This window comes from Podarcis gaigeae (assembly GCF_964106915.1).
Source record: "Podarcis gaigeae genome assembly, chromosome: 13".
Taxonomy (NCBI): domain Eukaryota; kingdom Metazoa; phylum Chordata; class Lepidosauria; order Squamata; family Lacertidae; genus Podarcis; species Podarcis gaigeae.
This window is the reverse complement of record NC_139689.1, coordinates 6,407,138-6,422,617: the sequence shown is the minus strand read 5'-3', so window position 1 is coordinate 6,422,617 and position 15,480 is coordinate 6,407,138. Positions and strand designations below refer to the sequence as shown.

Here is a 15,480-nt window from a genome sequence, read left to right as displayed (position 1 = left end):
CCCAGCCCTACCTGAAGATGCCAGGATTTGAACCCAGGACATTCTGCTTGCAGAGCAGATTGTTCTACCCCAGAACTACGACCCTTCTCACTACAGTGGTACCTCTGGTTGGGAACGGGATCCGATCCAGAGGCCCGTTCGCAACATGAAAAGAACGCAACTCGCAGTGGCGCGTTTGCGCATGCGCGGGTTGCGATTCGCCACTTCTGTGCATGCACGCGACGTCGTTTTGCGCTTCTGAGCATGCGCGAGCGGCGAAACCCGGAAGTAACTACTGCAACGCGCTCTACGTTGGGGCTACCTTTGAAGGTGACCCGGAAACTAAACTAATCCAGAATGTGGCAGCTAGACTGGTGACTGGGGGCGGCCGCCGGGACCACATAACACTGGTCTTGAAAGACCTACACTGGCTCCCAGTACGTTTCCCAGCACAATTCAAAGTGTTGGTGCTGACCTTGAAAGCCCTAAACAGCCTCGGTCCTGTATACCTGAAGGAGCGTCTCCACCCCCATCGTTCAGCCCAGACACAGAGATCCAGCTCCGAGGGCCTTCTGGCGGTTCCCTCATTGCGAGAAGTGAGGTTACAGGGAACCAGACAGAGGGCCTTCTTGGTAGTGGCGCCCGCCCTGTGGAACGCCCTCCCTTCAGATGTGAAGGAAATAAGCAGCTATCCTATCTTTAAAAGACATCTGAAGGCAGCCCTGTTCAGGGAAGTTTTTAATATTTAACACTGTACTGTTTTTAACACTTGATTGGGAGCCGCCCAGAGTGGTTGGGGAAACTCAGACAGACGGGCCGGGTATAAATAAATAATAATAATAATAATAATAATAATAATAATAATAATTATTATTATTATTATTATTCCGCATCGCCACAAGGCATATCCTGAAAGAACGTAACATGAATCGGACGTAACATGAGGTATGACTGTAATAGGCTTGTTTATTCCCCACCTGTCACCACCTCCTCAATTGTGACAAGTGTCCGGCTCTTCTAAGAGCCTGGGGTCGGGAGAAGGGACTCCCAGGATGCCTTGCGATCGCTTCTCCCCTTTGCTTCTCCCTTTCTTTTCCTCCTCTCTCTAGTGCTCCTTCGGCTTCATCTACGAGTCTGAGCAGTTGGAGGCCAAATGTCCACAGTGCCGCAAGAGCTTTTGCGTCCAGTGCAAGCGTCAGGTGGGTGAGGTTGCTTCCTGCGGGGTGGTTGTGGAGCAGCGAAGGGGCTGCCATCGTGCTGGGAGCTGCTGTGTCTTGTGAGGAGCCTTGGGGTAGCCATTTGGGTCCATAGATAACTCTCACACAAACACGCTCTCTTTCTCTCTCTCTCGAAGCCTCGTTGTTGCTTTGTTCTTCCCAGAAACCCAAGAAGCCAGTCCATTGTTGAGATCAGGGGTTAGGTAGGTAGGTAGATAATTTATTACGGTCAGAGACCACTTATAAAACACACTTGGGGGTACAATCCCAGAACGAAAACAATCATTTAAGACAATGTACAACAATACAGTGGTACCTCGGGTTACATACGCTTCAGGTTACATACGCTTCAGGTTACAGACTCCGCTAACCCAGAAATAGTGCTTCAGGTTAAGAACTTTGCTTCAGGATGAGAACAGAAATCGTGCTCCAGCGGCGCAGCAGCAGCAGGAGGCCCCATTAGCTAAAGTGATGCTTCAGGTTAAAAACAGTTTCAGGTTAAGAACGGACCTCCAGAACGAATTAAGTACTTAACCCGAGGTACCACTGTAAATTTAAAATTTATAAATGCGATAAGCATATAGACACTTAAAACTTTAAGATAAGCTACTGCAGAGAGATGACCCAGAGTCACCCATGAAACCGAGTCTGGGGATTTTCTTAACGAACTAGTTTGGGTCGGGGGATGGTCTGCGCCTACAGATCTGTACACAGAATCTGGCAACCATCCGAGTCTTTGCCTAACAGGGAAAGGTCAAATTTTTGCTTTTCCGGGAGGTCAGCGAGCCTCACCAGCAGGGGATCAATGGTCTCACTACGTGCCTCTTCATAAAAGGGACATCTAAAGAACAAATTCTCTGGGCTTCCTATATTCCCCAATAAACAGGCGCAAAGTCTCTGAGCATATGGGACTTTTTTAAAGGACCGGCGATGGCAGAGCCGAGTTTCTGGCGAGTGTAAAAGCCCTTCTTGCATTTTTGGATACAAGAAATAAGAGATATGCTGCCGGTGCGGCTATAGCTCTCTCGATTTCTCCAGTTTTATAGTTGGGACACCTTGAGCAGTCCTGTTGTCTCTCGGTGTCTATGATTCTTTGCCTGACTGTAGCTTTTGCCTGGCCCCAACCCCAGACTTAGAAAGATCAGGGGTTAAAGTCGGTGCCATTTTGAAAGGTTTGAGCCGCCATCTTGTTTCAAAATGGCGGCCAGTTGTATCCCGGCATAGATGGAAACTTTCTCTTTGACCTCCCAAACCAATCACACCTCACATCTTCTGAGGTGTCCAAATGCCGGGACAGCAAACAGTGTTTCAAAATACATAGCACGCACGCGTGCACACGCACAAAATACACAAACACAACGATCAGTGAGGGCAACGTCACTTGGTGTCATTGATTGTTCCTTCATACCTCTGCATTTACTCCTGGCAGGAAGTTAAATAGGGGGTACTTTAGGGATGGGGGTTCCCTCTGCTTCCTTCCTCGAGTTAACCCCCAAGGGCCACTGAATGTCTCTGCACGGCCCTGTGCTAGGCTCCGTCTCTTGGTCACGTGCCAGCGTGACAGTGCTGCGATTCTGTCTTTGGGGAAACTGATTGCTCGATAAATACACAGATTGCAAACTGGTGCTGAAAAGGTATTGCCATAGTGAGGGTCCTGTGGAGAGGATACCCTTTGCAGGGGTGCCACCACCGAGAAGGCCCTTCCTTGCGATGGCAGCTGGAGGAGAGGCTTCTGGGGATCAACCCAGTGCCTACCCAACCCCCATTTTACCTCCTTTGCTTCTCACTCTACGTGGGGCTGCCCTTAAACTGACCCAGAAACTCCAGCGGGTGCAGAATGCCGCAGCAAGACTCCTTACAGGGTCCTCGCCGTGCGATCACATTCACCCGGTGCTACACTAGCTGCTCTAGCTCCCGGTGGAGTACAGGATCAGGTTTAAGGTGCTGGTTTTAACCTTTAAAGCCCTATACGGCCTAGGACCCTCGTACCTACGGGACCACCTCTCCTGGTATGTCCCACAGAGGACCTTACGGTCTTCAAACAAAAACATCTTGGAGATCCTGGGCCACAGGGAGGTTAGGCTGGCCTCAACTAGAGCCAGGGCTTCTTCGGCTGTGGCCCCAATCTGGTGGAACGCTCTGTCCCAAGAGACTAGGGCCCTGCAGGACTTGACATCTTTCCACAGGGCCTGCAAGACGGAGCTGTTTCACCAGGCCTTTGGCCAGGGCACAGCCAGACTCCCTCCTTTGGTAATCCTCACAGAACTCTAGCCCAATGGTTGCCATTAATTTGATTCTGAATTGATTTTAGAATGCTGTGTTACTTTTATTGCTGTTAGCTGCTCTGAGCCCAGCTTCGGCTGGGGAGGGCGGGATATAAATAAAATTTTATTTATTATTATTAAGGAAGAGAAGGCAAATGTTGGTGCCCTCCTCAATTCTTCCTCCTCTTTTTCCCTTTCCTGGGCCAGTGGGAGCCTCAGCACCAGGGTCTGACTTGCGACGAGTTCCTGGAGTGGAAGCGGACCAACGACCCCGAGTACCAGGCTCAGGGCTTGGCCGTCTACCTGCAGGAGAATGGAATTGGTAAGGGTTCCTGTTTACTGGAAGGTTGGCCATTCAAGCCCACCCAGGGGCACCTGTGGGCAGGACTCCTTCATTCTGAGGAAACCAAACCGCTAGGAAGCCTTAGAGTCTCCCACCGCTTGTTGATCAGAGTGGCATGTATCAATCGATCAGAATCATAGAATCGGAAGGGACCGTGTGGGTCATCTAGCCCAGTGTTTCCCAACCTTTGGTCTCTAGCTGTTTTTGGACTACAACTCCCATCATCCCTAGCTAGCAAGACCAGTGGTCAGGGATGATGGGAATTGTAGTCCAAAAACAGCTGGAGACCAGAGGTTGGGAAACACTGATCTAGCCCAACCCCTTGCAATTCAGGAATCCTTTGCCCAATGTGAGACTCAAACCCACAACCCTGAGATTAAGAGTTTTGGTTGCTGTATCCTGGCAGGGGCAGAGCCTTTCGTTATCACCAAAAAACCCACCAGCCGGCAGACAGAGAGAGAATAAAGTCTAAAAAGGTAAAGGGACCCCTGACCATTAGGTCCAGTCGCGGACGACTCTGGGGTTGCGGCGCTCATCTCATTTTATTGGCCGAGGGAGCCTGCGTACAGCTTCTGGGTCATGTGGCCAGTATGACTAAGCCGCTTCTGACGAACCAGAGCAGCGCACGGAAACGCCGTTTACCTTCCCGCCGGAGCAGTACCTATTTATCTACTTGCACTTGTGTGCTTTCGAACTGCTAGGTTGGCAGGAGCAGGGACTGAGCAACGGGAGCTCACCCCGTTGCAGGGATTCAAACCGCCAACCTTCTGATCGGCAAGTCCTAGGCTCTGTGGTTTAACCCACAGCGCCACCCGCGTCTAGCCCTCGATAAAAGATTGGCCAACATCATAGGCGGACTTCCGGGTCGGCGCCATCGCCGAATGGCGGGCTCCCTCCGAGCTCCGGAGGGAGCCGGCTTGGCAGGGGCTGGGTCCTACCGCACCGGCGATGCGGGGACCCTTAAAAACCACGGCCAGAGGAGGCCGTGGACATGGAGACTCGGCTGGCACCGTTAGCGCTCTCCCGACTCGTGAAGGAGCCTTTTTAAAGGCTACGGATCGGGTGCCGGGGAGAAGCGTGGTGCTTTGAGTTCTCTGCTATCCCTGCCGAGCGCAGCCGCATGCCATCCGGCGGAGAGCGCTGACTTCTTCTATTGAAAATTCGGCTCTAAAGAAGAACCCGTGAGTAATTGGAATATGGACTAAAAAAAGGGGATAAATTTTTAAAATTCGGAGCGAACGGGGGAGGCGGAAAAAAGGAAGTCAGCCCACCCCTAAATTGTAGAAGAGCCAAAACAAAGGACTGGACAACTAAGATCGAGTGTAACCTTATCTTGCCGAATCAGCAACTTCGCGAGGGAAAATTATAAGATTGAGCTGGAGGAGAAAAGTGGAATTGTTTTAAAAAAGCAACCCCCCCCCCCCCCGAATCCCTGGAGCGATTCGTGAAACTGCCTGGAGAAAAGCGACGGAGGTTTTGACAGCTGTCAAAGAGCTGTCAAAAAGGAAGATTAAAATAGAGACTTTGTTATGAGGACTTTGCCGGTTATATTTGTTATAAATTGAATATAAACTGTTTTAAATATCGGTCAACAAGCTACTTGGTCTGGTGGATGTGATTCTGGAAGGGAACTTTGTTACTGCAATCCACCTAGAGGAGCCGAGGGATATTGCATGTGTTTTTTACAGGAAACTTGAACAGTTGAATGGAACTTTTAATCTCCTGGGAAACTGCAGGAATGGAACATTATTTTGTCTACAGAGGTCTACACACTACGGGAAACAATGGAACTATTTGTTGGAAAATGAAAGGAACATGATGCAATGCTTTGCTTCATGAATAACAAGCCTCTGCAGAGACACTAGAAACTTTTGGAAAAAGAACATTTCTGTGGGAGAACAGAGAAATAAAAAGGAGGAGAATGATTGACAAGAACAAGGAAATAACAAGAACTGGACAGAACTGGGGGAACATTTGGGATATTCAGGTTTGACAAGCTTATGGATACAAAATTGGAGTTTTTACTCCTGGATATAAAAACCTGGATAGAAGAAATGGGCCCTTATCTGATAGACTCCTTCTATGATTGGTCATCCGTAATTAAAGACTGGCAAAGAACCTGAGGGACATAGTGTAATGTGGGAACTCCAGGAAGATATTAGAAGTGGAGGGATAGGTGAAACGCAAAGGGGAAAGAGGGGAGGGAAAATTGGAATCCAAAGGCTGTAAAATTATTATTCATATTTATCTTATTTCCATCTGTACTATGTTTGAAAGGGGGAAACTCGTGGAAGGGCATAGATCGATTTTAGGGGATGGGAATTTGGATAAATTGGGTTATTGATGAAGAGTGTAATTTGGGGATAAGAACTTGTTGAATTTAATTGCTTATTTGGAAGATTTGGAACACAAGAGGGGGTAGGGAGGGGAAGTCCTAGTTATTGGCAAAAATTTTATAGATTGGATTTAATTTGTTTTGATTTGTTTTAATTTGGAAAACCTTAATAAAAATTATTATTAAAAAAAAAAAAAAAAGATTGGCCAACATCATAATTGTGGCAACTCTCAGCAGAAGGTTCGAGAGCAGCAAATCTCCCTTTATCTCCTAACCCTCCTTCTTCCCTTTCTCCCTCCTTCCAGCGTGTCCCAAATGCAAGTTCTCCTACGCCTTGGCCCGCGGAGGCTGCATGCATTTTCAGTGCTCCCAGTGCAGACATCATTTCTGCAGCGGCTGCTACAGCGCTTTCTATGCCATGAACGTAAGGGAGCGCCGAAGGGCACTTGTCAAGGGGTTGCTAACGGGGGGGGGGGGGAAGGCAGGGGCGGCTCACCGAAGGCCGGATTCGACTCATGGACTTCTGCACCCAAACGCTCGTCCTTGTTAGAGGACCAGGGCTAAGGAAACATCTTGGGTACATTTATTTGTGGTGTCTCAGGTTAACGGAAAAATCCGAGGGCTCCCTTGGACAAAAACAAAGACACCAACCAGGATAACCTGGAGCAAAACAGCAGCCTGTAGACTTGGCCTTTATTGATCTGTTGCAACAGGGTGCTCCCCTCACTTGCAGGAGAGAGAAGGGACCCAGAAAAATGGCGCGCAAGGCCTTATAAAGACTTTTGAAATTGCCACCCTGTAGATCAAGACCACCCCCAGAAACATCATACATAGAAGAAGGGGTGTACCCTAAGACCACCCCTCAGATACATCACATCACACACGCTTTCTCTCGCCCTCCCGTCTCCAGCAGAAATGCCCCATCGCCGAGTGCCCTATAAGGCGGTCCCTCCACGGCCACCACCCTCGCGACTGCCTCTTCTACCTCCGCGACTGGGATGTGCCTCGCCTGCAGCGCCTCTTGCAGGTCAGTGTAAGCAAGGCATGATGGGTAGGGCGCAGGAGGGAAAAGCGGAGGGCGGGGGGAATATTTGTGGGTGGGGAAGGCCGCACGAGGTGTCCCTTTGGAGTTCACGCTTGACATCTCCCCATCGCAGGACAACAACATCGTGTTCAACACAGACCCTCCGGCCGGGACCCGCGCCACCCCGGGAGGTGAGTGCTAAAGAGCTCCTGCATTGCGGGGGTTGGACTAGATAGCCGCCAGGGGTCCCTTCCAACTCTATAATTTCTCTAACTCATAGGGAAACCTGGCTTGCTGGAGCATGTCTGTGTTCCCCGTCCTTACTTGCTGATCGATAGATTTTTTGATAACCTAATTTGCTGGGGGGGGGGGGTTGCAAAGGCTTGTGGGTATGTCAAGGAGGGAAGTGGTTTCCTGTGTGGCGGACGGCCTTTCCTCTTTTAACGGTCCGTCTTTGTGTCACAAAGACGAGCTTAACCGTCATGGCTTCCACGCTGAGGATCCTGGGATTTGTAGGATTTTGTGTTTTTAGGGTGCTAAGAATTCATTGTTGGGGATCCCAAACTCCTCAAAAGTTGTACGTATCACATAAATTAGAAACATTTTAAAAATACGGAGCGCTTTATAACACTTCAAAATAAATAAAACAGTACTTAAATTGGGTATAGCCCTACTTTTGGACGAGCGGCGAGGGCAGTTTTATTTAAGCCGGGTTTTTCAAAACCTTTGTTTTTATCGGTCTTCTCTTCCTGTGAGTTTGTAATTCCCGTTATATTTTGCTTCTTAGTTTGGGGTTCTTTTTTTTTTTTTTGAACTCCTGAATCTCATTTTCTCCTGTATCGCTTACACGTTGTTGTTGGTGTAAGCCCCCTTGAATATTTCTGGGAAATGGCAGGGATGGACAAACAAACGCTAAACTTAATATGGTGACCGTCTTCCCCCACCTCTTTCAGGCGGATGTCGTGTGATGGAGCAGAAGGAGACCATGAACGGGCTGAAGGATGAGCCGTGTGGGAAGGAAACCCAAGCTGGCTACGCTGGCCTTTGCCAGTGAGTGACGCCATTTTCGTGATGCGCTGTGGGAAACTGTAGGCTGGTTTCTGTAGTTGCACATCCCTCTCTGGGAGTGTGTGGGGTGTTGGGGGGGGTAGTCCCTCTGGTGGGGGGACACATGGTGCTCCTTCTGGGATATTTTGTCCACTTTTGGTCCCTACCCTGCACTCGTGTCTCACCTGTGGCTCCTAGAAGCTGTCAGGATCTGACAGCAGCCACATCCCTGAAACAGCTTCGACTTGCCGGCTTAACCAGATGTGGGGAGCCGGTGGGTCTCAAACCCTCGGGGAGTTAGGGGCTTCCCCTACACGCAAAGACAGGCTCTGGGAGATTGGGTCTAACGGTCAAGATGGCCGTTTCTGCACGTAGAGCAGGCTTCCTCAGCCTCAGCCCTCCAGATGTTTTGGGGCTACAACTCCCATCATCCTTAGCTAGCAGGAGCAGTGGTCAGGGATGATGGGAATTGTAGTCTCAAAGCATCTGGAGGGCCGAGGTTGAGGAAGCCTGATGTAGAGGAAAGTGAGGGGCAGACGGGGCTCGTCCATCTGGGAAGGGAGTTTATCTAGGAGAAGGAAAGCTCTGATCCTAAACCTCCATCACTTTGTTGCTGCTAATGCAGCCTTTTAAGTTGTTTTTAAGTTGTATTTTAATTAATTGTTTTTATATCTGGTGTTAGCCGCCCTGAGCCCGGTCTTGGCTGGCGAGGGCGGGGTATAAATAAAATTATTATTATTATTATTATTATTATTATTATTATTACTTCACCCCCAGAGGTGCAACTCACTGTCTCTCGAGACAGATGGATGCCAACAACGTCCCTCTCTTATCCTCCGTCTGGGCAAGTGAGAGGAATTGTCACAGGCCCAAGGACAGATTCATTAACATATTTTTCGCTCTATAAGACGCACCAGGCCACAAGACGCAGCTAGTTTTTGGAGGAGGAAAACAAGAACAAAAATATTCGGAATCTCAGAAGCCAGAACAGCAAGAGGGATCGCTGCGCAGTGAAAGCAGCAATCCCTCTTGCTGTTCTGGCTTCTGAGATAGCTGCACAGCCTGCATTCGCTCCATAAGACGCACACACATTTCCCCTTACTTTTCAGGAGGGAAAAAGTGAGTCTTATAGAGCAAAAAATACAGTAATTGTTTTTATATCTGGTGTTAGCTGCCCTGAGCCCAGTCTTGGCTGGCGAGGGTGGGGTATAAATAAATTTATTATTATTATTACTATTATTATTATTATTTTGACTTCACCCTCAGAGGCGCACTCCACTGTCTCTCGAGACAGACGGATGCCAACAACGTCCCTCTCTTATCCTCCATCTGGGCAAGTAAGAGGAAGTGCCACAGGCCCACGGACAGATTAATTCACACTTTGGGTCCAAAGCGAGGTGGTATGATCTAGGGGGGGGAGCTCTCGGGGCCAGATAGAGAAGATTGTAAGCATTGACATTCTCAATTCCCGTGTTACGTGATCGTCGAGAGACTTGGGGTGTGTGGACACGGAGGGGTGGTGTGGCAGAGAGAAAGGGGCCGATTTATTGTGCGGCGTTAGGGTGGCAGGAGCGCCGCAGTGATTGACGTCCCCCCTGCTCCTAGGGCACACTACAAGGAGTACCTGGTCAGCCTCATCAACAGCCACTCCCTGGACCCAGCCGTCCTCTACACCTTGCAAGAAGTAGAGAATGTCTGCCGGCGACACTCCCCTGCTGCGATGCTGCCACCTCGGGCGCCAGCCGAGGATGACGAAGCTTATCGAGGGCGTTTGATCAAGGTGAAAGGAAATTATGTGAGGCTGGGAGGGGTGGGGATCCCTGGAGTTTGTGCTGGAAAAGCATGAGAGTTCCTTTCTTGTTGTAACTGACTCATTTTTATTACAGTGGTACCTCAGGTTAAGTACTTAATTCGTTCCGGAGGTCCGTTCTTAACCTGAAACTGTTCTTAACCTGCAGCACCACTTTAGCTAATGGGGTCTCCAGCTGCCACCGTGCCGCCAGAGCATGATTTCTGTTCTCATCCTGAAGCAAAGTTCTTAGCCCGAGGTACTATTTCTGGGTTAGCGGAGTGTGTAACCTGAAGCGTATGTAACCTGAAGCGTATGTAACCCGAGGTACCACTGTATTTGTAAAATTATATCCCACTTGATTATCAGAATTATAGGGTTCGAAGGGACATCCAGGTTATTCTAAGCCAACCCCTTGCAGGGCGGGAATCTCTACTACAGTGGTACTTCGGGTTACATACGCTTCAGGTTACAGACTCCGCTAACCCAGAAATAGTACCTCGGGTTAAAAACTTTGCTTCAGGATGAGAACAGAAATTGCACGGCGCAGCGGCAGCAGGAGGCCCCATTAGCTAAAGTGGTGCTTCAGATTAAGAACAGTTTCAGGTTAAGAACGGACCTCCGGAATGAATTAAGTACTTAACCCGAGGTACCACTGTATTAGAATTACCCCCCCCCCAATAAGAGTTGGAAAGGGACCTGGGGGTCTTCTAGTCCAACCTGCTGCAGTGCAGAAATGTCAACAGGTAGGGAGTTCCAGTTGCCACACATGAAATCGATTTCTTACTAACGAGGAGCGGGTATTGTGTGTCACTTGCTGGTTCTGCAGATCGAAGCGGTCGAGGGGGAATATTGGGGTTCGGCAATCTCAGAGGGGAACTGGCCCCAAGTGGCTTTAGATACTAATTGTGACACCATGAACTCGAACCCGGTACATCTAAAGCGCCAAAGGCCAGGGCCAAGAGCTTGGGCGTCAGCATAGGGTGAGACCTGCGTCGCCAAGGTTCCTGACCCACCTCTGTGGGGAGGGAGCCCCACAACTTAGGGGCTCCTTTACTTTTTTTTATAATAATTTTTATTATGTTTTCCATTTAACAATCCAATCATATCACATTAATTATTCCAAATTATACCAATACATATCATTAAGTCCAAATATTTTGCCAAATTATAAATTTTTGTTAGGGGTTCCCATGCTTTGAGTTCAGTAGGGTCCAATCATCTCATATTTCTGCTGCTTTTAGTGTCCACCAGTCCCATCTTTCAATCTTCTTGTTGTTATCCTTTTCCTTCTTAATAGCCTCTGAGTTGTTTCCACAGGCGGGTTAAAGTAAGCCAATATTATGCTTCTGTGTGAACTTTGTAAGGCTCTCCCTTTTTTTAAAGCTGGTAAGTCTTTTGTCTGCAATAAATCCTCACACGCTGATCCAAAAGTCCTCCTCGGGTGGCAGACGCCACGTTTCTCAGTTCCGATGAAATAAAATCTAGGCGTTTGCTCATTAATTTTCCCAGACAAGTTGCACCATAAATTAGCCTTTCCAGGGAAGAATTGCCAAGTCAAACTTAGAAGAGCCTTTACCTAACCCCCCCTCCCTTTTGTTTCCAACCTGCTACAGATTCTGATGGATCAGGAGCCTCTGGGGCCCCAAATCCCACGTCGAAGAAAGTAGGGGGCCTTCGCCGGCGCTGAGAGGAATTGGGAGGTGCGCGGCTGCCGTCTGGCTCCCTTTTGGGGAGAGTTTGTCTAGGAAAAGCTGACCGGAAGCAGGCCTTGCGTCTTCCGGAAAAGCCTCCTTGCAGGGCAGGGCAGGAGGAGCAATGTTAATATTTCTTAAAAGTCTTTTTATTTGGAGTTTACGAGGTGCCTTTCTCAACGTTGTCTTCCTCCTGCTCAGGGATGGGACCGGCCGCGTCTCATTGTGGTCCGAGACCCGACCCCTTCCCCTTCTTTCCTTCTCTCCCCCATTGCGACTCCGAATAAACCGTTCTGTGTTTTAAAAGAACAATCACAGTGTGACGCTCCTTTTTTTTGCGGATCCAGGCACTGCCCTTCTCGGTCCCATCCTTAATGCTTTCCCAGTTCCCGTAGTTTATGTACTGTATTTTTTGCTCTATAAGACTCACTTTTTCCCTCCTAAAAAGTAAGGGGAAATTTGTGTGCGTCTTATGGAGCGAATGCAGGCTGCACAGCTATCCCAGAAGCCAGAACAGCAAGAGGGATTGCTGCTTTTGCTGTGCAGTGATCCCTCTTGCTGTTCTGGCTTCTGAGATTCAGAATATTTTTTTTCTTGTTTTCCTCCTCCAAAAACTAGGTGCGTCTTATGGTCTGTATTTACTATTCCTTTAGAGCAGCACATCCAACTCTCAAAAGACAGCAATCTACTCACAGTATTCAAATCCTGGCTGTGATAGACCCATTGTCCTTGCCAGGCAAACTTGTTGAGCTGTTTTTGGGGAAGGAAAAGTTGCTGAGCTGATTTTCTTGCTTAATAAAGTTTATTAAAACAGTAGTAATCTTAAAATACACACAAAACAAACATACAGTACAAGCATTCTATAAGAAAAAAAGAACTTAATTACATACAGAATAAAAAATAGTAAAAGAAAAGAAACTCTCGACTAAACCCATTGTACTATTTTGCATTCAATGTTTTTTAATACAGTTTCTTATTAATATTTTCTATATCTTAGTTTAAACTTTTTCTAACACTTCCTTTTTTAAGGGGAACCAAAGCTGTTGAGGTGTTTTTTTTTCATTTCTTGGGACGATCGCTCAGGATCACCCCGCAATCGACCGGTAGATCGTGATTAACCTGTTGGACATGCCCTGCTTTATAGCATTTGTACGTTGCTCTTCGGCCAAAATGAGGCTCCCAGAGCATAGCTCTTTTTTTTCTTTTTTTTTAAGGGACATTCCCTTATTCCAAATACGATTCCTTGCAAGAAAAGGGAAAAGTTGACAGCTATGTCCCAGAGCAGCTTACGCACAGTTAGTTGAGACAAGAGGGGCCCTGAAAATCTGAAAAACCACGACACGCAAGGAAAAACGGACAGGGAGGGAAGAGGAAAACAAATCAAACTTGGTCCCCGATTCTTAAAACAACCATTCTTATAAAGGGCAGCCGGCACAGTTCAGGGACAGGAGGCGCCTGACGGAACTGGTCTGTCTCTCCCTCTGAGACAGCAACTGATTTTCAGAAGCACTGTCTCTGACAGGGGAGGTATATTTCACTATTTATTGGCCCCCGACGCTCGAGGAAGCTCTGTCCTGTGTTTCTAGAGGGTCGGTTTGGTATTTGGCAGGAGGGTCTCTTAAGAACAGGGCAGTCTCGGGCGGGAAACGGTCTCATTCTGGTTGCCACACTTCAATAAGGATATTATAGAGCTGGGAAGGGTTCAGATATCACAGAGCTGGGAATGGTACAGAGCTACAAATTGATCAAGGGGCTGGAAGTGGCTCATCCCTGAGGAAAGATGATAACATTTGGCACTTTTTAGCTAAAGCTAAATACATTTTTCCCCCAAAATTTTTATTGATTTTTCACAGACGGAAAAGCAAAAACAAACAAAACACACCACAAAGACAATAAACTAAACACACACAAAAATTATTACTTCAAATACGTTTAAGGCACATGGCTCCCCCCCTAAAAAAAAAAAATTGTGGGAACTGTCATTTGCCCCTCGCGGAGCTACAATTCCCAGCACCCATATCAAACTACAGTTCCCAAGATTCTTTGGCGGGAGTTACGTGCTTTCAATGTACAGTGTGTATGGAGGCTTAGGAAAGATGCATTCAAGGGGAAGGGGGACATGACAGAGGGATATAAAATTTGGTTCAGTGAAAGTGGCTAGAGAGGTATTTTTCTCTCATAGTTTTGAGATTCAGTGGGGTCATCCAGTGAAGATCAATGCCGGAAGAGTAAAGGGAGGCAAAAAGCAGAACCTGTTCACACACACACAAATCTACAGGTGAAACTCGGAAAATTAGCATATCGTGGAAAATTTCATTTATTTCAGTAATTCAACTTAAAAGGTAAAACTAATATGTGAGATAGACTCGTGACATGCAAAGCGAGATATGTCAAGCCTTTATTATAATTGTGATGATCATGGCGTACGGCTAATGAAAACACTAAATCAGCAATCTCAGAAAATTAGAATATTAAATGAAATCAGCAAAAGAAGGATTGCAAATAGAGCAATATTGGACCTCTGAGAAGTAGAAGCATGCATATGTACTCAGTACTTGGTTTGGGCCCCTTTTGCATCAATTACTTTTCCACGATATTCTAATTTTCCGAGTTTCACCTGTACACGCACGACGTTAACTGGTGCAATTCCCTACTACCACAAGCTGTTGGGGTGGCCACTAACTTTGGCCGCAAGACATTCGAAGCAATGTTAAACAACATTAAAGAACTATGGATCCCACCCCCCACAGAATCCTGGGACCTGCAGTTTTGTCAGAGGTGCTGAGCTACAATTCCCAGAGTGCTTTAGCAGTCATTAAAATTTAGAGAAGACAGTACATTAAAACCACCACATTACTGCAGCAGCGCAGTTTCAGTGTGGCATTAGGAAGGTTTGCCCCTCACAGGGCGACAATTCCCAGCGCCCTCAACTGAAACTACAGTTCCCAGCATTCTTTTTTCAGGGTGGGATGAACTTTGAAGTATGCAAACTCCATCCATTAATATCTATATGAAGCCGCTGGGAGAGATCATCAGGGGGTTTGGGCTGGGTGTTCATCAGTATGCAGATGATACCCAGCTCTACCTCTCCTTTAAATCAGAACCAGTGAAGGCGGAGAAGGTCCTGTGTGAGTGCCTGGAGGCTGTTGGAGGAGGATGGATGGCGGCTAACAGATTGAGGCTGAATCCTGACAAGACAGAAGTACTGTTTTGGGGGGATAGGGGGCAGGCACGTGTGGGGGATTCCCTGGTCCGGAATGGGGCGGCTGTGCTACTGAAGGACCAGGTGCGCAGCCTGGGAGTCATTCTGGACTCACAGCTGTCCATGGAGGCACAGGTCAAATCTGTGTCCAGGGCAGCTGTCTACCAGCTCCATCTGGTACACAGGATGAGACCCTCTCTGCCCGCACACTGTCTGGCCAGAGTGGTGCATGCTCTAGTTATCTCCCGCTTGGACTACTGCAATGTGCTCTATGTGGGGCTACCTTTGAAGGTGACCCGGAAACTACAATTAATCCAGAATGTGGCAGCTAGACTGTTGACTGGGAGCGGCCGCCGGGACCACATAACACTGGTCTTGAAAGACCTACACTGGCTCCCAGTACGTTTCCCAGCACAATTCAAAGTGTTGGTGCTGACCTTTAAAGCCCTAAACGGCCTCGGTCCAGTATACCTGAAGGAGCGTCTCCACCCCCATCATTCTGCCTGGACACTGAGGTCCAGTGCCGAGGGCCTTCTGGTGGTTCCCTCATTGCAAGAAGTGAGGTTACAGGGAAGCAGACAGAGGG

General features: G+C 48.0%; 1 protein-coding gene across 2 annotated transcripts in view; it reads left to right on the top strand.

Annotated features, from left to right (window-relative positions):
- Positions 1 to 12,004, top strand: part of RNF31 (ring finger protein 31) — a 40,370-nt gene extending 28,366 nt beyond the window's left edge. The window contains exons 15-22 of one of the 2 annotated variants that reach the window (XM_083706580.1): positions 1,089 to 1,178; positions 3,668 to 3,782; positions 6,444 to 6,562; positions 7,049 to 7,165; positions 7,296 to 7,353; positions 8,116 to 8,212; positions 9,815 to 9,989; positions 11,615 to 12,004. In XM_083706580.1, the coding sequence (XP_083562706.1) occupies positions 1,089 to 1,178; positions 3,668 to 3,782; positions 6,444 to 6,562; positions 7,049 to 7,165; positions 7,296 to 7,353; positions 8,116 to 8,212; positions 9,815 to 9,989; positions 11,615 to 11,668 (825 nt within the window). In that variant the 3' untranslated portion in view covers positions 11,669 to 12,004. The remainder of the gene's footprint in view (positions 1 to 1,088; positions 1,179 to 3,667; positions 3,783 to 6,443; positions 6,563 to 7,048; positions 7,166 to 7,295; positions 7,354 to 8,115; positions 8,213 to 9,814; positions 9,990 to 11,614) is intronic. The other variant, XM_083706581.1, reaches the window with a different exon arrangement.
- The last annotated feature ends 3,476 nt before the right edge of the window (positions 12,005 to 15,480 follow it).